The sequence below is a fragment of the Cnephaeus nilssonii genome (assembly GCF_951640355.1).
Source record: "Cnephaeus nilssonii genome assembly, chromosome: 8".
NCBI classification, from domain to species: Eukaryota; Metazoa; Chordata; class Mammalia; order Chiroptera; family Vespertilionidae; genus Cnephaeus; species Cnephaeus nilssonii.
Genome location: NC_137079.1, coordinates 27,058,947 through 27,081,738, shown reverse-complemented (window position 1 = coordinate 27,081,738; position 22,792 = coordinate 27,058,947). Strand labels below are relative to the sequence as shown.

Below are 22,792 nucleotides of genomic sequence, written 5' to 3'. Positions count from 1 at the left end.
TAAATAATCTAAATATTCATCAGTAGAGGAAATGGATGTGATGGTATATATACAGCAGTATTGATGATCTAGAGTTATATGTATTGAAATGGATGAATCTCAAAATAAGGCAGAGGGGAAAATGCAAGTTGCAGAAATGCCTTTGTAATAACTTATATGTAAAGTGTAAAGCCAAGAACAACAATACTATATGTTGATTAGGGATAAATGCATATGTAATAAAAGTGTAAAGACACATATGGAAAGATAAATGCTAAACTTACAGCTAACATGACACTTGAAAAACTAAATGTTTCCCCCTTGGGTCAGGAACTAGGCAAGGATAACAGGACTCATCACTTCTACCCAGCATTGCCCTGGGTCCTGGTCAGTGCGAGAAGGCGAGGAAAGGAAAGGGAAACAGCATACAAATTGGCTTTATGCAAATATGGCATGAATAAATGTATGTGTGTAAACTCTTAAGGAATCTCCCACACACACCCCAAAACTAACAGAATTTATAAGTGAATTTAACAAGGTCACAGAATTCAAAGTCAATATACAAAAATCAACTGTATTTTCATATCAAGATGTAAACAAAACTGGAACTTGACTTTTTAAAAATAGCATTTACAATAGAATTTTTTAAATTAATACATAAATAAATTTAACAAAACAGGTATAAGATCTGAACACTAAAAACTACAAAACATGACTGAGAGAAATTAAAGAAGACCTAAATAGTTGGAGAGCTCTACCATGTTCATAGATTAGAAGAACTATTACTGTTAAAATGCCAGGTTTCCCCAAACTGATCTATATAGATTGAGTGCAATCCAAATAAAAATCCCAGTAGGTTATTTCGTGTGTGTGTGTGTGTGTGTGTGTGTGTGTGTAGAAATTGACAGCTGGTTCTAAAATTTATATGGAAATGTAAAATGATTTTGAAAAAGAACAACAAAATTGTAGGTCTTGCACTATCTGAGTTCAAGATTTACTAGAAAGCTATAGTAATCAAGATAGTGTGTTATCAGCATAAGGTAGCAAGAGATCAACAGAACAAGATAGAGCCTCTCGAAAAGTAAACGCACAGAACTGGTTTTTCACCAAGTTGCCCAAGAAATTTAATGGGGGAAATATGTTTTCAATAAATGATGCTAAAACAATCATTTCAATAAATGATGTTACGTGCGGAAGTGAACTTTAACCCTTACCTCACAGCATACACACAACCGAATGAGAAATGAAATATGGACCTCAATGTAAAAGCTAAAACTATAAAACTTCTGGAAGAAAATAAAGGAGAAAACCTTCATGACTTTCTTAAACAGTATATAAACCATTTTATTTTTTGTTAATCCTCACCCAAGGATATTTTTTCCATTGATTTTTTAGAGACAGTGGAAGGGAGAGGGAGAGACAGAGAAAGAGAAACATCGATGTGAGAGAGACACATCAATTGGTTGCCTCCTGCTCCTACCCAGGGCCGGGGATTGAGCCTGCAACCTAGGTACGTGCCCTTGACCGGAAATGAACCTGGGACCCTTTGGTCCACGGGCAGATGCTCTATCCATTGAGCCAAACTGGCTAGGCCTAAACCAGTGATGGCGAACCTATGACATGCGTGTCAGCACTGACATGCGTAGCCATTTCTGATGACACGCGGCCGCTGAGGCGGCTGCATGCCGAGGATGAAACATTTGCTGCTCCTGAGGATGAAACATTTGCGAAATAATGTTTTTTCCTCAAAGTGACACACTACTCGAGTTATGCTCAGTTTTTTGGCGAAGTTTGACACACCAAGCTCAAAAGGTTGCCCATCACTGGCCTAAACCATTTTAAAACACAAACTTAAATAAAACACAGTTAAGAAAATGAAAAGGCATGCCTCTGGCTGTGAGAAAAGATTTGCAAAAGATATATCTAGTAACAGACTTAATTCCAGGTTACACAATGAACTCCTACAATTTAATAATAAGCAAATTATTTAAAAACTGGAGGCCCGGTGCACGAAATTCGTGCATGGGAAGGGGGTCCCCTCAGCTCGGCCTGCACTCTCTCCAATCTGGGACCCCCTCAGGACCTCTGGCTCCTAACCGCTCACCTGCCTGCCAGCCTAATCCCCCTAACTGCTCTCCCCTGACAGCCTGATCGCCTCTAACCTCCTCTGCCTTGGCTCCGCCAACATGGCTTTGTCGGGAAGGATGTCCGGAAGGACATCTGGAAGGTCGTCCGGAAGATGTTCAGTCTAATTAGCATATTACCCTTTTATTAGTATAGATAGGCAAAAGATTTGGACTCTTCACCAGAGATGTGAATGGCCAATAAACATAAAAATTTATCTTTGGGAAAATGCAAATTAAAACTACAATGAGATGGCACTATACACCCACTAGCATCGCTAAAATTAAATGAGCTGATAACAAGGGTAGGCTAAGAGTGTGGAGCAAATGGAACTCTTGAACATTGCTAATCCTACCTAATAAAATAGTAATATGCAAATTGACCGTACCTTTGCTACGCCCAAGCCACACCCACCAGCCAATCCCGGTAAGTATGCAAATTACCCAACAAAGATGGCGGTTAGTTTGCATACGCTGAGGGAGGGAGGAGTGAAGACTGAAGACAACTTAGAAGGAAGAGGAAGGAAAAGCGGAAAGCAAGGTGGCTGCCAGAGGGAAAGCCTGGGCGGGGCAGGGCGGAGCGGGGCGAGCAGCAGCGGCCTGCGGGTGCAGGCACGGCGGCTGCAATGGCGGCGGCAGTGGCAGCGCACACGGCCACAGCATCCGCTTGCAGGATTCTTCCTGCAAATGGGCTACTAGTGGGAATATAACATGGTACAGATGCTTTGAAAAACTGTTTAGAAGTTTCTTATAAAGTTAAACATATACTTAAATGTGATCATAGGCACACTCCTAGGTATTTACCCAAGACAAAAGAATTGTATTTAAATGGCAACAGCAGTTTATTTCATAAAAGCCCCAAACTAGAAACAACCCAATGTCCATCAGCAGATGACTGATGATCATACATATAATGGAATATTACTTACCAATAAAAAGATATAAATTACTGCCCTGACCAGTTTGGCCCAGTGGATAGAGCGTCGGCCTGCAGACTCAAGAGTCCCAAGTTCGATTCTGGTCAAGGGCATGTACCTTGGTTGCAGACACATACCCAGTAGGGAGTGTGCAGGAGGCAGCTGATAGATGTTCCTCTCTCATCGATGTTTCTAACTCTCTATCCCTCTCCTTTCCTCTCTGTAAAAAATCAATAAAATATATTTTTAAAATAAAAAATATATAAATGACTGATATAAACAACAATATGGATGGATTTCAAAACCGTTGCAATGAATAAAAAAGGCACAAAAATGTTTATACCATACTGTATGGTTCCAATTATGATATTCGGGAGAAAATTCTAATCTTTCTAAAAAGAAGCAGAGTCATTGCCTGAGGCCAGCAATTGGGAAAGGATTGAAGGGGGTGGGGGGAGACACATGGGAAATTTTATGAGGGAAATGTTTTATGTTTTATCTGTAGGGGTGGTGACATGAGTATATAAATGTATCAAAACTCACTACAATGTACACTTAAACTGGTTGCATTTTATTATATACTAGAGGCCCGGTGCACGAAATTTGTGCATGGGGAGGGGAGGGTGCAGGGAAAGAAGGGTGGTACCTCAGCCCGGCCTGCACCCTCTCGCAGACCAGGACACCTCGGGGGATGTCTGACTGCCAGCTTAGGCCTGATCCCCCTGGCAGTCAGACATTCCTCTCGCAGTCTGGGGCTCTCGCAGTCCTGGACCCCTCACTCTTTACCTCCTGCCTGCAGTGGAGGCTGGAGAGGCTCCCGCCACCACAGCTGCGCTCACCAGCCATAAGCCCAGCTTCCTGCATTGAGTGTCTGCCCCCTGGTGGTCAGTGCGCATCATAGCGACCGGTCATTCTGGTCATTCTGCCATAAAGGTCACTTAGGCTTTTATTATATAGGTAAACTAGGTTTGTGCCTTAGAAAATCAGATGAATGGTGTGCCACTTACAGACGTAGGAAACAGAAGCAGCAAATCCAGTACAGAGAAGAGTAAATTGGGAAATGTTGAATTTGAGGTATTCTTTGTGTGGACCTGTTTTCAGTTCACTTGGGTAAATACTTGGGAGTGGAATTGCTGGGTCACAGTAACTCTATTTTGAACTTTCTGAGGAGTGCCAGACTGCTTTCCAAAGCAGCTGCACCATTTTACATTCCCACCAGCAATGTCTGAGGGTTCCAATTCTCCACATCCTCACCAACACTTGTTATCGTCCATCCTTTTGATTACAGCCCTCCTAGTGGGTTGTGGCAGTTTTTATAACAAAAAGCAGCAGTTAAAACAACACTGTGGGCAAGCACATTCTCTGATCAACCAGAGGACCCAGTCAACCACAGGCCGTAGACTAGGGGATCAGACTGATACTCCTGCCGTATCAGTGCCTGTGGTGCCCTGACAGGGGCAGTGGTTGTCACTGCCCTGGGGACCAGTTAGAAATGCAAAGTTCTGGACTCTATCCCAGACCTTCCGAGTCAGAAACTCTGGGGTCCCTGTGATTCCAGTGATTCTACCCCTCCATGTCAGCTCTAACCACCTTATTAGGGATGATTAATATGCACCAAATCCATCATCCTCTGCAAATGATGACGGTGAGCAAGGAAAGAGCTTTTTTGAAGATTCAATCGTGCAACTCAAGTGAAAGGGTTTGATACTTTCCAGTCATGAGTGACAGTGTTGATGTAAAATGTTCACAATAATTTTGGACAGAGAAAACCCAGCAGGAAGGTAAACATGAATATCACAACTACCATCCAAGGCAGTAACACATGTCATTTCCCTCATACTTGTTGTTATAAATATTCCTTATTCATTAAAAATTTCAGCCCAGCTGGCATGGCTCAGTGGTTGAGCATCGACCTATGATCCAAGAGGTCACGGTTCAATTCCTGGTCAGGGCATATGCCCAGGTTGTAGGCTCGATCCCCAGTGAGGGGCGTGCAGGAGGCAGCTGATCAATGACTCACTTATCATTGATGTCTCTCTCTGTCTCCGAAATCAATCCTATATAATAAAAGGCTAATATGCAAATTGCATCCTCGATGGGCAGTTCGACTGGGAGTTTGACCAGGGGGCAGGGCCAGCCAGCCAACTGCCCACGGACCCTCCCCCCAACCCCACCCCCGATCGGCCCCACTCACCCCGTTCGGGGCTGGCTGGCAAGACCCCACCCGTGCACAAATTCATGCACCGGGCCTCTAGTAAAAATATATTTAAAAACAAATTTCAAAGAGCATGCCATCATAGTTCTCCTTAAGCTCCTAGGAAGGAGAATGGCACTGGAGCTTCACAGAGCAATCATTTAAAACAGTAAGGGTGGCCTCACCCATAAAAGTGAAGCAGACCAGGGATAGTCCCAGGACCTGGTATGTTGATTACCATCTAAAAAAGAGGAAAGAAAATTCTTTGGAGAACTACTCTATGTTTCTTTCATATACTGCCATTTAAAAATCTTCTCTATCTACCTTTCTTACAAGCTTACAAACTCAGTTATTAGGACAGGGAAAGGCTCTTTGCAGCTACATCTTTCTGTAGTTACTTCCTTCAGATACGGGTCAGATTCACTGCTTCTCTGCATCTTCTGCTGGGAGCGATCAGTGTTAGAAGTGAGGCCAGACTTAGATCAAGTCGGTTGCTCTGGCTTAGCAATTTCCGCCCAGGTGGCCAGCAGAGGCAGCCGCTCACATGTGCACATGGGTACAGAGGAAGAGCCACCTGGCTGAACAGCAGCAAGCTCACTGTCAGAGCAGAACTGCTGTAACGGTTCCACTTGTTCCTTAACTCGCACCCTTCACTGACCGGACTAGTCTTCATAGCATTTCTCTGGTCTGAGACGTCACGGTGTCTCTGAGTGAACTCAGGACCTTCTGGTAAGTGTCCAGAACGGCCTGCGCAGTGGGCCTCTCTGCAGGAGTCTGGCTCTTACAGGCCTTATGAATATCGAACAAATGGAATCGGACCATATCGCTCCCTTCGACGTGCCCCAGAAGGAAACTGGAGACGTCGGGAATCTTCCAGATGTCGATCTTCTCGTCGTACGAGGGCATGAGATCGTCGCGAAAAGGCACGTCCTCTCCATAGGGCCACAGCTGCTCCGGAGCCACAAAATCCCCGTGAAGCTCCCTGTGGCCGCACTTGACCAACGCCCCGGCGCTGCGGTTCACCAGGGGCAGGGCGTCCAGGTCGTTCACCACGATGCTGAAGTTACTGGTCAGCAGGTACTGGGACAGCGTCTTGGGCAGGTCGTTGGAGTCGCACATGACCCGCGTGCCCAGGGGGCTGTGGTGCAGGTAGTGGATGATGCCCACGTAGTCCATGGCCAGCTGCAGCCGCTGCTGCCAGGTGTTCACCATTTGGTACTTGGAAAGGTTGAGCGTCGCTTCCAGGCTGCTCAACGACCCTAAGGGGTGATATTCAGTGAGAATAGTGTTGTCCTCTTCACAGAAGCCAAGCAGCGTGACAACGTGTTGACTCTGCAGAGATTTCAGCATCTGCAGTCCGTGGAGGAAATCGTCTTTCATCTCCAGACTGGTGAGCCGTGAGAGAGCAACTTTGCGTTCCTTCCACTCGGAAAGAAAGACCTGAAACACAGCCAGAGCACATCACCTGTGTTAGGGAGCCGGGAAACAACTCCACAAATTTCTTTCTTTAAGAACTGGATATGGTACAGAGGATACAGAAATTGATGAGACACAGACGCGGACCTAGGGTTGCTCTCAGTCTAGTTATAAAGACTCACGTATGAGCAAACACAAGATACCAGCGAGGCAAGTGCCATACTAGCGGGAGGATGTGAAGGGACTGACTCTGGTCAGGGTGCTGCAAGCCCATCCGTCTGGCCATCGGAGAGGGTGCTGGAAGGTTCCTGGGAATTGCTCTAAAGCAGAGGTGGGGAATGTCCGGCCCTGGGGCCGTATAAGGCCTGCGAAATCATCTGGTCTGGCCCTACCAAGGCATTAGGGCTGAGTTAATTCAATGTCTGACCAAATATAGCAGGCTAATTTTTAAGTTGATAATTTTGTATGGCCTGTGAATGATGTTATAAATATCCAAATGGCCCTTGGCTGAAAAAAAGGTTCCCCACCCCCTGCTGTAAGGATGACCAGGGCTTGCAGGGTGGATGTGAGCACGGGAAACACATTCCCAGGAGAGGGGACTGCGTGTGTAAGGCACTGAGTGGCAAACAGACTACCAGCTCCAAAATACTGTATCACAAAGGGGGAGTGGTGGGGGGAGAAGAGATGACTGGAAAATCCTACACAGGCAGTGAGCCCAGCCAGCCCATCACACATAACAAGATTACTCATTAATTGTAAAAGGTAGCACAGTAAACCACAAATAGGAATAGTTCTATGTCAGGTAAACATTTTGACATGGTCTGTGGGTTTGTGTGACTTCAGCTGTACAAGCAGGAGCTGAAATGCCACAAACACCAGACTTGCCCTGGTTCACAGCTTCCAGAAAATTGTACGGTACTGTCTTGGATTCTCAATTATGATTAGGTAGGAAAGGCTTGCAGGAAGTGCTGTAATTAAGAACCTCTGATCTTCCCCTTAAATTCCCAAAGGAAAGGCAGAAGAGAAAACAGCTCCGAGGCCTGATCCCTGCCCCAGGCTGCTGCTGCCCCCAGTGGGCTGTGTCTCTCTGAGCTCTGCTTCTTCATTGTGAACGTAAGAAAGAAATCTGGGGCATGATTTATCAAGAACTTTTAACATCTAAGTCCATAATCTATTTAAGGCAATAATTTAAAATAGAAAAAAAGTTCTAGGAGTAAAAATCTGACATTATTTACAAAAACAAACTGGAAGCTATCCATCCATCAAAGAATGGGGGGTTGTTCAGTTATGGTAGGTTCACTTAAAAGAATATTACGTGGTCAACAAAATGCATACATTGATAGAGTTTTCACAGATAAAAGTATGCTGCAAATGAAAACAGGATATAAAATTACACAGAAATCAAGGAAATAGGCTAATGTTTCAGCTCGCAGTTAATATGGTACAATTCTGGGTGATATTTTTTCTTTACACGTTTTGGTATTTTCCATCTTTTCCAGAATGTATATATTACTTTCATATTTTAAAACATTTTTCAAAGAACTCAAATATTATATCAAATGGAGGTGGGTCAGAGGACTTTGAAGATTTCTTTTGGATCTGAGGACAATTCACTAATAGAAAAACCCATGTAATGGATTGAGTCCCCTTCCCCATCTAGCTCTATAATTTTGTATAGACCTGTAACATGATTTTAAAGACATGATGGAAATTTAAATTATTTCCCATTTTTTTCTTTTTAACAACAATCCTATATAATAAAAGCGTAGTATGCAAATTGTCCCCTAGACTGGGAGTTTGACTAGGGCGCGGGGCTGGCCAGGGAAAGAGAGGGAGGCCCCAGCTGGCAGCCGCTAGGGACCCTACCAGTGCACTGAGGCTCTAATGTTACAATAAATAGCCTTATAGTTACATTTCTGTGAACATCTGCAAATATTTTAATAAGCTAGGTAAGTAGGTGGATTCCTGAAAGAATGTGTACTACCATCAGCACCCTCCAACGTCTGTGCCAACACTCGCTTTCACCAATCGTGTATGAGAGAATCCAATTTCCTATAGCCTTAATCACACCAAATCCTATTAATCATTGTAATCTGGGCCAATCTGATGGATAAAAAACATCTTACTGTTCCAATTTCAATTTCTTTGCTTACTGAGACTGAGCGGTTTTCATCTTTATTGGCATTTCTGTATGTCTTCTGTGGAAAGATGTTCATTGTCCTTTATCCAGTTTTCAATAGGGTTGTTTGCTTTGTGCTTACTAAATTCTAGGAGCTCTTCTATATTATCCAGGTGATCCTTTATTATAAATGTAAAAGACAAACTTTAGAGAATAATTCACTTACACAATCTTTTTTTTTTTTTAATCATAGAGTTTATTTAATACTTCCTGGATCTCAGAGACTTTTATTTTCCCCAAATTTTTCTGTTTACTTTAAGTTTCTGACCCAAGAGAGGTTAAATGACATCCCTGAAGTTCCATCACAAATCAGCATGTGGACAAGGAACGGAGACCTGAGTCTGCACTTCACCTTTGCTCTCTTGCCTGTTTTCCTGCAAGCTTCTCCACATGAAGGTTTGGCTGCTTTATTGGTCTCACATTACGCAGTGTCCTTCCGTAGTCTTCCAAGGAAACCTGGAGTATCCTCCATAAATCTTTCAACTTGTGGTGGCCCATCAGATATTTGAAGCTGAATATCATGATCACTCTCCACCTCCAAATTTTCTCCAGGCTAATGACTCTAGTTGCTTTGGCAAGGGTGCCTTTTAAAAAGAGAACCTTCCTAAGTACAAGTTTGTTTCTTGCTCATATAAAGTTTAATTCAGTGTTTCTGATTGGTGGGAGGCTTGTCTCCAAGCAGTAATTCAGAGACCAGGCTCCTTCCATCTTGAAAGGAATGCCCAGGTTGTGGGCTCGATCCCCAGTGTGGGCTCTGCCTTCTTCAACAGACGGCTTCCATGCCCGGTGGAGGGGGAAGAGCACAAGGACTGCATGTGGGCAATTTCAGGGGCCGAGCCTGGAGGACTGTTACATCACTTCCACCCACAGTCCATTGGCTAGAACTCAGTCTATGGCCACACGGACCTGCCAGGACAACTGCAAAACGTGGTCCCGCTGTGTCCTGAGGAAGAGAAACCACCCATCTCTGACAAATGTGTTTGTTGGTTCAGCCTCATCCTTTCTGGCCTGATTTCTTCCCAACAAGGGTAGCTTTTGAATTTTCCCACCATCTCGTCATTCCCCTCTGCTTTGTCAGTGTTCCTCAGAAAATGTTATTTCCGGAACTGAGCATGGCACCCAGGAGTGGTCCAAGCTGGGCAGAATCTCAGAGACTTTTTAAAAAAATCTTTATTGTTGAAAGTATTACATAGGTCCCCTTTTTCCCCCACTGACCCCTTCTAGCCTGCCCCTGCCCTACAATATTTTGTAATTCAAAGAATTTAGCTATTATGTAGTCAAATCCATCTTCATTCACTTAACAAGTACAGCTGACCTTGAACAATGCAAGGATTAGAATCTCCAATCACCTGCGCAGTCGAAAATCTTATAATTTAGGTCGACCTTCCACATACATAGATTCCCAACTGCCAACTGATCCCAGAACAACTTTAGTTTGTACTGCAGTCAATTGAACAAAGTGAAGTAACTGAAAAAATTCACATGTAGGTGGACCCATGTAGTTCAAACCTACATTGTTCAAGGTCAACTGTATTTATGTCAATTAAAAAACTGAAATAAATCCCTGCCCCTATGTAATTTACATTCTAGTGCCGGAGGCACAGTAAAGAAAATGTATAAAGTACATTGGAAGGTAAAATGTGCTTTGGAGAAAAATTAAAGAAGAAAGGTTTGCCCTAATCAGTTTGGCTCAGTGGATAGAGCGTCAGCCTGTGGACTCAAGGGTCCCGGGTTCGATTCCGGTCAAGGGCATGTGCCTTGGTTGCGGGCACATCCCCAGTGGGGAGTGTTCGGGAGGCAGCTGATTGATGTTTCTCATTGATGTTTCTAACTCTCTATTCCTCTCTGTAAAAAATCAATAAAATATATTTAAAAAAAAAAAGAAGGAAAGGTTTACAACTTTACATAGTATCACTGAGGTGATGGCTGAGCAAGAACCTGAAGCAGGGAGAGGAAGGAGCCATAAAATCTCTGCGGGCCTACATCCGGCAGAAAGAACAGCCAGGGCAAAGGCCACATGCGGGGAGGGAGCATGCCCAGAGGCGGCCAATCAGCAAGGCCAGGGCGGCCAGAGTGGAATAAGCAAGGGGATGGAACGGAGGCTGCTGAGGGGCGCAGACCTTGCGAGGCCTTTCCGTTGTTGTGACCCTATCTGACCTGGGATTTCATAGCAGCATTCTCACTGCTGTGTTAAGAATCGACTGAAATGGGTTCGAGGGGAGGGCAAGTGTGGAAGCAGAGACCACTTTGGAGGCTACTGAAATGCTCTTGGAACAAGATGATGGTGGCTTGGATGGGGAGGAGGGGATACAGGTAGCAGTCTGTGAAGCAGTCAAGTTCCAGATCTCTTCTGCCGGTACAGACACTACCGTTTGCTAAGGGACTGGACGTGGATGTGAGAGAAAGAGAAGTCAAGGACGCCTCCCGTTGGTGGCTGGAGCAGTGAACTGAGGGAGCTGTCATGAGTGGCGATGGGAAGAATAAAGGACAAGCAGGCTTGGCGGGGGAGTAGAGGGAATGTGTGATCTGGGACATCCTCAGCTTTAGCAGTCTTCCAGACATCCAGGTGGAGATGAGGGATAGGCAGTTGGGTAGAAAAGTCTAGAGAGTTTGGGAGAGAAGTCTCAGCTGCAGACAAAGGCCCGAGGTGGGATGAGGCCACCCAGGGGGCGAGCACAGAAGGAGAAAGATCCAAGGTTAAGAGGCATGAGGAGGTGGACCCTGCAAAGAATGAATGAATGAGAAATGAATACTGTTATTTTACACTTCAAAATACATAATTCAGGTAACAACTGATCTCACTGCTCCAGACCGAGGACACATGCCCCTGGCAACTCCAAACACAAACCAAAAACACAGACTGGAGAAAGAAGGTGGGAGTAGGATGTTTGCATACTGAGGAAACCATCAAAGGTAAGCCAATATTTTATAAGGATTTAACAAATGAGCCTTTGACTTCCAGCACCTATAATGCATTCTGTGAAAAAAATTAAATTAAATAAAGACCAGAAAGAAAAGATAAGTAAAAAAATAAACAAACAACTTAATAAATAAAATGTGTTCTATGAATCAGGCACTGGGCTAGATGCCGAGGACACACCCTCTAAGCCAGGGTGGGGAACCTTTTTCCTGCCCAGGGCCATTTGGATATTTATAACATCCTTCATGGGCCATACAGAATTATCAACTTAAAAATTAGCCTGCTCTATTTGGTCAAACATTTAATCAACTCACCCCAATGCCGTGGCAGGGCCAGACCAAATGATTTTTCGGGCCTTCTATGGCCTGACCCCTGGGTCAGACGTTCCCCCCACCCTCCTCTAAGCCCTCAGGGAACTTAAGTTTATAAGAGAGAGACAACACAGCAGAAGACAGATGAGAAGTTCATGAGGGGTGGGGTTCAGATGGGGGTGCCAGGGAAAGCCGCTGGGAGAAGTGACATCTGAGCTGAGACCTGGATGACAAGGAACTAGCCAAGTCAGAGGTGGAGGAAGAGGATTTCAGGCAGAGAACGGCAACTACAAAGGCCCTGAGAGAAAGGGCTGTTCCATCGAGGACCAAAAAAGAAAGGTGAGCCCTAGCCAGTTTGGCTCAGTGGACAGAGCATCAGCCTGCGGACTGAAGGGTCCCGTGTTCAATTCTGAGGGCACATGCCTGGGTTGTGGGCTCAATCCCCAGTAGGGGGCTGCACGAGGCAGCCAATCATTGATGTTTCTATCTCTCCCTCTCTTCCTCTCTAAAATCAATAAAAATATATTAAGAAAAGAAAGAAAGGTAGGTGAGTGCAGAGTAGGGAGTGAGGATGTCTGGGGTGAGTTTAGGGGGTAGCAGGGCCCAGATCAGGGAGTGTGGCAGATCATGGTAGGAGGTTTGTATTCTTCCCCCTAAGGGCAATGGGAAGCCTCTGAAGGGGTTTTAAGGAAGAGAACGGCGTGATCTGAATTGTGTTTAGGAAATGACTCTGCCTGGTGCATGGTGAAGGGCAAAAGTGGAAGCAGGGGTGCCTGTTCCAAGGCAAGAGCTAATGGTGACGTCACTCCCATGGGTCGGGGACAGAGGTTATCGAACAAGTTTGGGATGTGGGTGAGAGGACTCCAGATGACTCCCAGGTTTGGGCTCGAGCAACTAGGTGAGAAGTGATGGCGTTTTCTGCGATTTTAAGGCTGGGGAAGAACAGGTTTCAGAACAGGGAATTAGCAAGTGCCAAAGGGGATGTACTTAGATGCTCAAGAGACCTCCAAGCAGAGGTGTGGAATAAATAGTTGGATATACAAATCTGTGGCTCAGGGGAGGGGTACAGGCTGGAGATATAAATTTGGGAGTCACCAGCATATAAACTGTATTTAAAGCAATGGAACTAGATTAAATCAACTAAACGTGTATCTAAAGAAGACAAAAGAGGTCCAGGAAGGAACCAAAAGGAATAAGGTTTCTCAGCCTCAGGACTGCTGACATTTTGGACCAGATATTGTTTGTTAAGGGTGACTAGCAGCATCCCTGGCCTCTACCCATTGGATGCCAGCAGCACCCCCTATAACCCCCGTTATGACAACCTCAAATGTACATCTCTACTCATTGTATCTCTACTCATTGCTAAACGTCCCCAAGTGCTCTCTGATGTGGAGGCAAGATGGGGAACAGAAGCAGCAAAGGAGAGTAATCAGGAGTGGCCCGTGAGGGAGGAGGAACACTAAAAACACGTCATAGCGTGAAGAGCCAGGGCTGCAAGCAGAGAGGAGTCAACTGGATCAGGACTGCGAGAAGGAGCAAGAGGAAGACAGAGGAACGCCAACCTGAGAAGCGCTGGCGTCTGTCTGAGCGCAGAGGCGGAGTTTGGGAGCCGCAGGGCAGAGGGCGGAAGCAAGAAAGAGAGGAGAGGCAGCAGAGCTATGGCCGTTTTACTACAGAGGGAGGGGCGCTAAAGAGAAGAGGATGTTCTTATTCAAAGTACATGTTTGTGTGCCAGTAGGAACGATTCTCAAAGTGGGAAACACGGATGATGCAAGAGAGGGAGGGAAAGACTGAAGTGAGGGAGGTTGTGAGAAGTCAGGGACCAACCACGCATGAGCTGGAGGTTCGAGGACTAGTGGTGGGAAGATGAGGAAATTCCCTATAGGCGGCTTCTTATGTAACTTAAGTAACCAGATCGTCAGCTAAGTCAGGGACTGGGGGTGTTGAGGAAATATCTGTCTCAGAGATTGGGAAGGAAAAGTTACTACAGGCACAGAGTGGGCCAGCTGGTCTGTGCTGAGTGCACCGCTGAGATTTGTGGTCATGCACTCAACCACACAGCTGTGCTCAAGTGCAGATGGGTAGTGGGTCAACTGGGTCTGGGGCTCTGCAGCCAGGCAGGATGGAGAGAGCCGCAAAGGAGTTGTGGCAAGCGTGTGTGGGAGAGTGATGAGGACGATGGCCACGGGACCTCTCTGCTGGGTAAATCGGGGAGTGCAGGCAGGAGCGCGTCAGAAAGTGAAAACGTAGCACCAATGGCCTCAATGAGACAGGAATTACTGCAGCAGGGGCACTAGGGAGGAGGTGGGGGGCGGAGAGTGGGGCGTCAGGAAGTCTGGTTACAGAAATCCCTACTGAGAAACCCATGCCTCCCAGTGTGGGGTGTCAGTGAGGAGGGGCGCCCACCCGTGTGGAAAGGAAGGAAGCTCGTTCCTTCAGGGCTTGTTCAAATAAGGGAGGAAGAAGGAAGGGGAGATGAGGGAGGAGAGACAGAGCTATGGCAGTTTTACTACAGAGAGAGGGGGAATAAAAGTTCTTATTTAAAGAGTGTGTGTTTGAGCCCTAACCGGTTTGGCTCAGTGGATAGAGAGTCGGCCTGCGGACTCAAGGGTCCCAGGTTGGATTCCGGTCAAGGGCATGTACCTTGGTTGCGGGCACATCCCCAGTAGGAGGTGCGCAGGAGGCAGCTGATCGATGTTTCTCTCTCATCGATGTTTCTAACTCTCTATCCCTCTCCCTTCCTCTCTGTAAAAAAATCAATAAAATATATATATAAAAAAAGAGTGTGTGTTTGTGTACCAATAGGAATGATCCTCTGGAGGCTCCAGGTCTCCTGGAGGGCAGTGAGAGTCTACGCTGGGGCAAGACGAACAGGCTCCTGACCCCAACCCACTAGCATCGGTGCTCAGGATACCTTTGCCCTGAGAGCAAGTTTTGGCCAAAAGCACACACAAAATAAATGTAACAGCCTTTTAGTCACACTAATAAACAAACCACATTCCTCAGAGTTGGTCCCCACATTATTAAATCGCATATTGGGATGGGCACGATGTGTAGAATTCCCTAAAATCAAGTCTGTCCTCATACAACAATGATTTGCCACCATCAAAGCTACGCAAAAACATATCCTTTGAGGTAAAAAGCAATTCCCAAAAATAAATTTTAAAATGTTCCAAGTGATTCCAAGAATACGAAACAAGTTAGCGGCAACCTCTTTGGAGGGGACAAATTCACTGCTATGTCCTCTTCTCTCCTTAATCCTTTGGGGGTGATTTCTTCACATCCGAATGCGCTCAGTACCACCCCAGATGTATATTCCCCAAACCAAGACCTCCACCTGCTGGACTCGTACATCCAACCAACTGCCTGGCGACGTCTCCGTGTGGACATCTAAATGGCCTCGGCGTGTCCGCCTCACGCACACACACCGTCTGTTCCTTCCTCTTCTCTGTGTCGGGTAATGACGAACCTATTCGTCCTGTTACCCAGGCCAAGCACCTCGCAGTCACCCTCTTTCCCTTGTACCCCACATGCAATCTATTGGCTCTTCCTTTAAAATAGGACTGAATCCACTATTTCTCACTGAATCCACCGCGAACACCTTGTCAAGCTGTGACCGTCTCTCAGCTGCCAGGCCTAGCCCGGCCACCTCCGGTCCCCCTCTGACTCTGTGTGCTACCTCTCCTCCTCACCCTGCCCTCTGGGCTCACGGGCTCCTTCCTGCTCCCCAGACAACCAAGCAGGTTTATCGTGGGGCCGCTGCTGGTACCCATCTCTCCTACTGGAACATCTTTCCCCCAAATATCCACACAGCTCACTCTCGGACGGTTCCGGCCACCTAGGAACAAGCCTGTCACCGCCCTGCTTTGTCTTCACAGCGCATCACGGACATGTTTCATTACACAGTTGCTTATTTTCCTGATTGTCTGACTCCCCAACTAGAAAGCAAGCTTCAAGGGTCTTGGTTTCTTTCACGGCCTCACCCCTAACAGCCACAACAATGAATGAGTGAATCTTTAAAAGAACCAGTTACCTTGTTTTATGGTTTTACTTTATATAAACGCCTGTCCCTTCTTCCTAACTGACTTCTTCCTTTAAGATGCCTCCTTTCCACATTCATGGGAGCAGCAGCCGGGGTCCCCATCTCCCAAAATAAAGACCAGCACTTTATCAAGCGGCAGCCCCCTCATGCATTTTCTGCTCCCTCCTTCTCTTGCACTAGTCATTCAATGCATCCTCACAAAGGAACTGTCTTTGTTCAACAGTCCTGAACGGGCTTCTAGAGTCGCTCTTTGTTTTATCAGTAAGCCTCGGTTACCATGGAAACGATGACCACCAAAATGCAGCGCACACTCCTTGCTGATAAGACAAGGGCTCTTGAAGCCTCTGAGAACCGAATTCACCCATTTGGTTTCTCTCATTAAAATTAAAAACTTAAAAAAAATCAATATACCATCACAAGGTATGAGTAGTAAGAATGAAAAATATTGCCCACAATCCTTCACTGTAGCACAATTTCTATCATTTTTATATTTTTCTACATAAATACATAATTTTGCAGTTGAAAACAGTATATTCAACAATTTTGTATTTTGTTTTTTTTTAGGTTTTTTTTTACTTCTCATCCTAAATTTTTTTCATGTTGCTGCCCAGGTTCCTAACTACACTTAATGGTTACAGAATATTCTATCAAGTGGTTGGTTGGACCATAACTTAATTAACCATACTGCTGCAGTTACTATTTCTACTTTTCCATTACTATCAAAAACAAAGCAGCCTGGCCGGGTGTGGCTCAGTGGTTGAGCATCGACCTATGAACCAGGTAGTCACAGTTGGACTCCTGGTCAGGGCACGTGCCCAGATTGCAGGCTGGATCCCCACCCAGTGGGGACTGTGCAGGAGGCAGCCGATCAATGATACTCTCTCATCACTCATGTTTCTCTCTCTCTTTCCCTCTCCCTTCTTCTCTGAAATCAATAAAAATACATTATAAAAAAACACAAAAATAAAGCAAAGCACTTCTTTAAGCGTTTAGCTTTTTTCCTTCCACCAGTCTGTTTTATTAGATGTGCAATTGCTGGGCTCACGATGCCAAGTTGCTTTCCCAAATGGCCACCCACCAACACCGCGATGGTAACACAGAGGATAATCGGGAACTCACTCTCTTCACGGCTCCCTCCCCAACACGCTTCAGCTGCCGCACTTCTGTCCTCAGCTCCTCACAGGACAGCCACGCTGAGCAGTTGTTCATCTGCCCCACTCGGAAGTGACCGTAGGGGCAGTGCCGGGGGTCCAGGGCAGAACGCCGAGGGGCGATGAAGAAGCGATCCAGGCAGAGGTAGAGGAGCGCGTTCATGACAGCCAAGGCCAGCAGCAGCCCCACAACCGGGGGCACCTCCCTGTGGGGGGGGCTCCTTCTACCATCCTGGGGCTTCATTTCCATGTTGTTATCCTCTGTGATTTCCTGGAACGTAAAATGAAACAAGTAATATCGGCTGTCTTTTATTTTCAGTGAGGTGTTTAGATGATGAGGGCCTGAAGGTGGCCCACCCTCTAGGCCAGTGATTCTCAACCTTCCTAATGCCGCGACCCTTTAATACAGTTCCTCGTGTTGTGGTGACCCCCAGCCATAAAATTATTTTCGTTGCTACTTCATAACTGTGATTTTGCTACTGTCAGTGAATCGTAATGTAAATATCTGTGTTTTCCGATGGCCTTAGTCTCTATAGCAGCGATTCTCAACCTGTGGGTCAAGACCTACAGGTTGAGAACCGATAGCAGGGTTGCCTAAGACCATCGGAAAACACAGATATTTACATTACGATTCATTGACAGTAGTAAAATCACAGTTATGAAGTAGCAACGAAAATAATTTTATGGCTGGGGGTCACCACAACATGAGGAACTGTATTAAAGGGTCGCGGCATTAGAAAGGTTGAGAACCACTGCTCTAGGCCTCTTATACGCAAGGATCCTGCACTTTGGTGTCTTCGTGAGGATGAAAGAAATGCCTGAACACTAGGCTCAGTGTCAGCTGCTCTCAGTACTTATTACAAACCACAGTCTGGGCTCCTCTGTTATAGATTCAATTAGAAGGGAGGTGTTAGTGTGCGTCCGGTTTTGTCTTGACTCTCCCACCGTGTTTGCACCGAGTTGATATTCAATGACGAGTTAGTCAAATGAAAGCAAACTGGGGGTGCTCGTCCAGGGGGGCTGGGGCAGAAGCTGGACAAAGGAGAGCAGTAGGGGATTCGCCGGGGTGGTCGGTGGGGCTGCAAGGCCCTGGAACCCGGCAAAGGAACTGGCATGTTCCTGGGAAGGTACTCAAAGCTCCTTAATGTTTTTAAGCAGCAAAGGCGACTCTTCAGCAGGCGTGAAAGGTGCCTCTGTGGGGGGAAGGGACTGAGGCCGAGGGACTGGCCACGAGCCGGGATGCGAGCCAACGAGTAGGTGAGCGAGAATGGTGGTGGCGAGAATGGAGAGAGGGGATGCAGAGATGGAGCTCGCACTATGTAACCGCTCAGGGCATGGTCACTCACCAAAGGAATGCCCTGGCCGGTGTGAGGGCCGCGGTGAAGGCAGGCATCGCAGCTTTAGTGGTTGGACGGTGGAGGGCTGGGAGGGGAGAAGGCTGGGGAAGGGCCCTGGACATCAGGTGCTTGACACGCAGGGTGCTGGAGGCAGGCGCTCTTCACGAATGAGGATGGAACTGTGTCAACACCTCGACAAGGGATATGGTGCGTCAGTATCAGCACTGGGATGCACGGGGGACATCAGTGACAGACCTGACCCTGCACTTCTGGGGTCTGAGACACTTGTGACCCGGAGCGTGACCTTCTAGGTACGTCTTCCTTCTGCCAGCTCAGGTCTCCATCCGGACACCAGGTCAGTCAGTGTTCTGGTGGGCCCCGGGCACTGGTTTGAAAGTACCCCGCCATGAAGGACCACAAGGTCTGTTACCTGAAAACTGCCGCTCTGCACAGACAAATGGCAATCGTACAAATGGCCCGTCTTCCCCAGGGGCCCTCGCTGTGCCTGGGTGACCCTCGGGCTCTTGATTCCCAGGCTGGCGCAGCAGCGGCGGGAAGTCCTCCCGCAGCCCAGCCGCGGTCACGGAGGCCCTGTCCGCTTGTCTGGAGGCGGTGCTGAGCATCTGTGTGAACCTGGCAGTCTCCCAGGAAACCAGACCCTGGGGTCCCCTTTGCAATCCAGATCAGAACGTGACCTCTTTACAGACAGCCCTGCTTGCCTTTGAGCCCATCAAAATAAAGCTTCATTTCAATTTTGCCTAAACACCAGGTCCCAACGCGGTGCAGGCTCACCCAGTCAGTGGGTCAATAAACCTGACTGGTTCATTCCCATGGCCTACGTCCCCCTCTCTTCACACTATCACCTCTACCCCGACCCTCTCTCTCAGCGATGATCCTGTTACCTATTTTCCTGGAAAAACAGAAGCCACCAGAGAGCACTGCCACAAGCTGCCAACACCACATCGCAGGCTCCTGCTCCCTGTACCTCCTCTCCTGTGACTAGGAACAAAGTGGGGTTCCCAGCTCTGCAGCTGTGCACAGATCCCTCTCCCGCCTGCTCACGGGCACGGCCCCAGCAGGTCTCCCCTCTTCTCCTGCATCATGGCCAAGATGCCCTAACTTCCCCCATCATTTCAAACATTCTTCCTTCACCCTATTTCCCCTTCAGTTATTGCCTTATTTTTCCCTTCCCTTTCTGCAAATTTCTTAAAAAACTATCTATACTTGCCTGGCCAGTGTGGCTCAGTGGTTGAGCATCGACCTGTGAATTAGGAGGCCACGGTTCAATTCCTGCTTGGGGCGCATGCCCCAGCTGCAGGCTCGATCCCCAGTGGGGGGCAGGCAGGGAGCAGCCGATCAATGATTCTCATTATTGATGTTTCTATTTCTCCCTCCCCTTCCTTCCTCTCTGAAATCAATAAAAATATATTTCTTAAAAAAACAATCCATACTCACTATCTCCATCTCTCTCCTCCATTTCTCTTGAACTCAATGCTACTCCACCCACACTGACGTTATCAAAGTGACCTCTACATTGGTAAACACAACAGTCAATTCACAGTCCTGGTATTGACCTCTCAGCATAGCTGATCACTCCCTCCTCCTTCAAACACTTTACTTGGTTCCCAGGAAACCTCACTCTGGTGGCTCCCCCAGTCTCTGTCTGTGAATGCCGGGTGCCCCAGGGCTCAGATTGGACCTCGTCACTCACTCCCTCATGGGGGTTATCTATCCAGAATCATGACTCTCCACCTCCTGCTGACGGCTCCCAAGTGTCCAATAAAAAATACAATAACTCAATTTTAAAATGGGCAAAGAACTTGAACAGATATTTCTCCAAAGATATATAGATGGCCAATAGGCACATGAAAAGATGCTCAACTTGATTAGCCATCAGGGTAATGCAAATCCCTCCACACATCCACTAGGATGCTGTAATAAAAAAGTCAGACAATAACAAGTGTAGACAAGGATGTGGAGAAATAGGAACCCTCATGCATTGCTGGTGGGAATGTGAAATGGTGCAGCCACTGTGGAAAACAGTCTGGCAGGTCCTTAAAAAGTTAAACAAAATGTTGCCATATCACCCACTGCTCGGTAGATACCCAAGAAAACATACATTCCTATAAACACTTGTAGGTGAATGCTTACAACCATGTTATTCACAATCGCCTACTTCCCAAACTCGGCACCTGCTTTTTCCCTCCCAAAGAGCTGTTTTCACAGTGTTCACAATCTCAGCAAATGACAATTCTATTCTTCCAGTTACCCCGGCCAGGGAAGCTGCAGGTCAAAGGTCAGCACAGTGACATTGCTCCTCTAAGCAGGAAATTTTAGAAATAATGGCTCTTCTATAATTCTGTGTGCCTTTTCTAATTATTTGAAGAAAAGGCTGCTTTGCTTATCCCTGCTGTCATTAAGAGGTGCCCAGTAAACCCTGGCTCTACTGAACTGCTCCAACATTACTCAGCCTCCTTTTCTTTCTTTTTTTTTTTTAATCCTCACTCAAGGACATATTTTTTAATTGATTTTTGAGAGAGGATTATGGACATCTATTCAGCTTTGTCCGGTAACACTGCATCGTGTTTAAAGATCTTTTTTAAGGACATAAAAATATTACATATACAGTTGAAGCCCCTGTGGGCCCTGCCCAATCCTATACTGCTCCCTCCCAGGAAGAAATCACCCTCCACAAGGAGGTGTAGGTCAGTAGTTCTCAAACTGTGGTCCCTGGGCCTACAGCATCCCCTGGAAACTTGTGAGAAATTCAAGTTCTTGAGTCCTCCTCACTCCAGACCTACTCAATCAGAAACGCTGAGGTGGGACCCAGAAATCTGTGCTGACAAGTCCTCGGGTGGCTCAGATGCACACTAAAGTCTGAGAATCCCTGGTGCATTTAATTCCCATGCATGAGTTTTATTTTCACCACATGAGCCCATTTCTTTAAAAAAAGGCTTTAGCCCATCTCAATACCTGATGGGCTTTTTCTTTTAAAGTCGTATTTCTGGGGTAGGATGCCCCGAGCCTGGGATAAGACCATGTTGCCGAGGAACTTCTCTGTCCAGAAATAAGCAAAAAAACATGGAATGTTATGGGTTGTGCAAAATACCCAGCAAGTTGAATAACGACTGGGGCCAGTTGGGTAGGAGAATTCAGGCACTGTTCAGACACAAGGGATTCCTGACATTGACAGGAAAAAGCTGGCAAACCGGGAAAAGACTGGGAATCACTGCTCTACACTCAGCTTAATTTAAAAAGAAAAGAAGGAAGGAAGGGAGGGAGGGAGGGAAGGAAGGAGGAAGGGAAGAAAGGCAATGGAAGAAAGTCAGTTTTTACCAATTTACAAAACAAATATCTTATACAACCAGAGGAGAAACAGATTAATGTCACTCAGTACAATTTAGAATGAAACCCTTAATTAAAATAATTGTTTTAAATATTCCGGATGCTGACTTAGCTTTCAGGTTCTATAGTAAAGATAAGAGGCGGAGAAGACAGGACCACTAATAAAACAGCTAGCCCCGGCCGGTGGCCAGCTGGGTGGAGCGTGGTCCCTGCACCATAAGGGTTGCGGGTTCTGGTCCGGGCACATCCCTAGGTTGCAGGTTCGATCCCCGGTCGGGACGCATATGAGAGGCAACCGATCCATGTTTCTCTCTTTCTCTCTGTCCCCCTTCTTTCCTCTCTCTCTTAAAAAAAAAAAAGGTAAGTCAATAAATAAAATGGCTAAATCCTGCTTTTTAAAAAAGAGCAGCATACGTTTACGCCTAACACAGAGCTTGGAGGCAGCTGGCACAGCTGGCACGCATGATGGCGTGCAGAACAAACTGGGAGAAGGACCTAAAGCCTGGTGTTTCTTGTCCAGCGCGCGCCGGGCGGACGCGGAGGGGGCCCCGCGCGTGGACGCGGCTGCCCGGGCCGGCGTGGCCTCCGGTAAGACTCCGGGCGAGCCGCCCAAGAGGCGCGGCGGGGCTGCCCGGGCTAGGCTTGGGGGCGCGGGCCGGGCCAGGGACAGAGCCCGCGGAGGCCGAGCTGCGCTCCGCGCCAGCCCCGCAGCACCTGGTCTCGCCCTCCGGGTGCACAGCCACTGCCCCCCACGACAGGCCCCCATCCCGATCCCCACGCGCGCGCCTACCTGCGGACCCCGGCAGGGCTCGCGGCCTCCTGCGCCTGCGCCGCCGGAAACGAGCCCGGCAGGACGATCGCGAGGCTGCCCCCCTGGC

General features: G+C 47.0%; 1 protein-coding gene across 3 annotated transcripts; it reads right to left on the bottom strand.

The window, feature by feature from the left end:
• Positions 1-67: 67 nt before the first annotated feature.
• POMK (protein O-mannose kinase) lies at positions 68-22,792 on the bottom strand. 3 transcript variants are annotated; one of them, XM_079778480.1, is made up of 4 exons: positions 22,705-22,792; positions 18,579-18,760; positions 17,201-17,503; positions 68-6,653 (listed from the first exon to the last, which is right to left on the bottom strand). In XM_079778480.1, the coding sequence occupies exons 3-4, from the start codon at positions 17,480-17,482 to the stop codon at positions 5,883-5,885; spliced, it is 1,053 nt and encodes a 350-aa protein (XP_079634606.1). In that variant the 5' UTR covers positions 17,483-17,503; positions 18,579-18,760; positions 22,705-22,792; the 3' UTR covers positions 68-5,882. The 3 variants fall into 3 exon arrangements, with proteins under 3 accessions (XP_079634606.1, XP_079634608.1, XP_079634607.1); XM_079778482.1 differs by lacking the exon at positions 22,705-22,792 and adding an exon at positions 21,543-22,658; XM_079778481.1 differs by lacking the exon at positions 22,705-22,792 and having other exon boundaries at positions 18,579-19,408.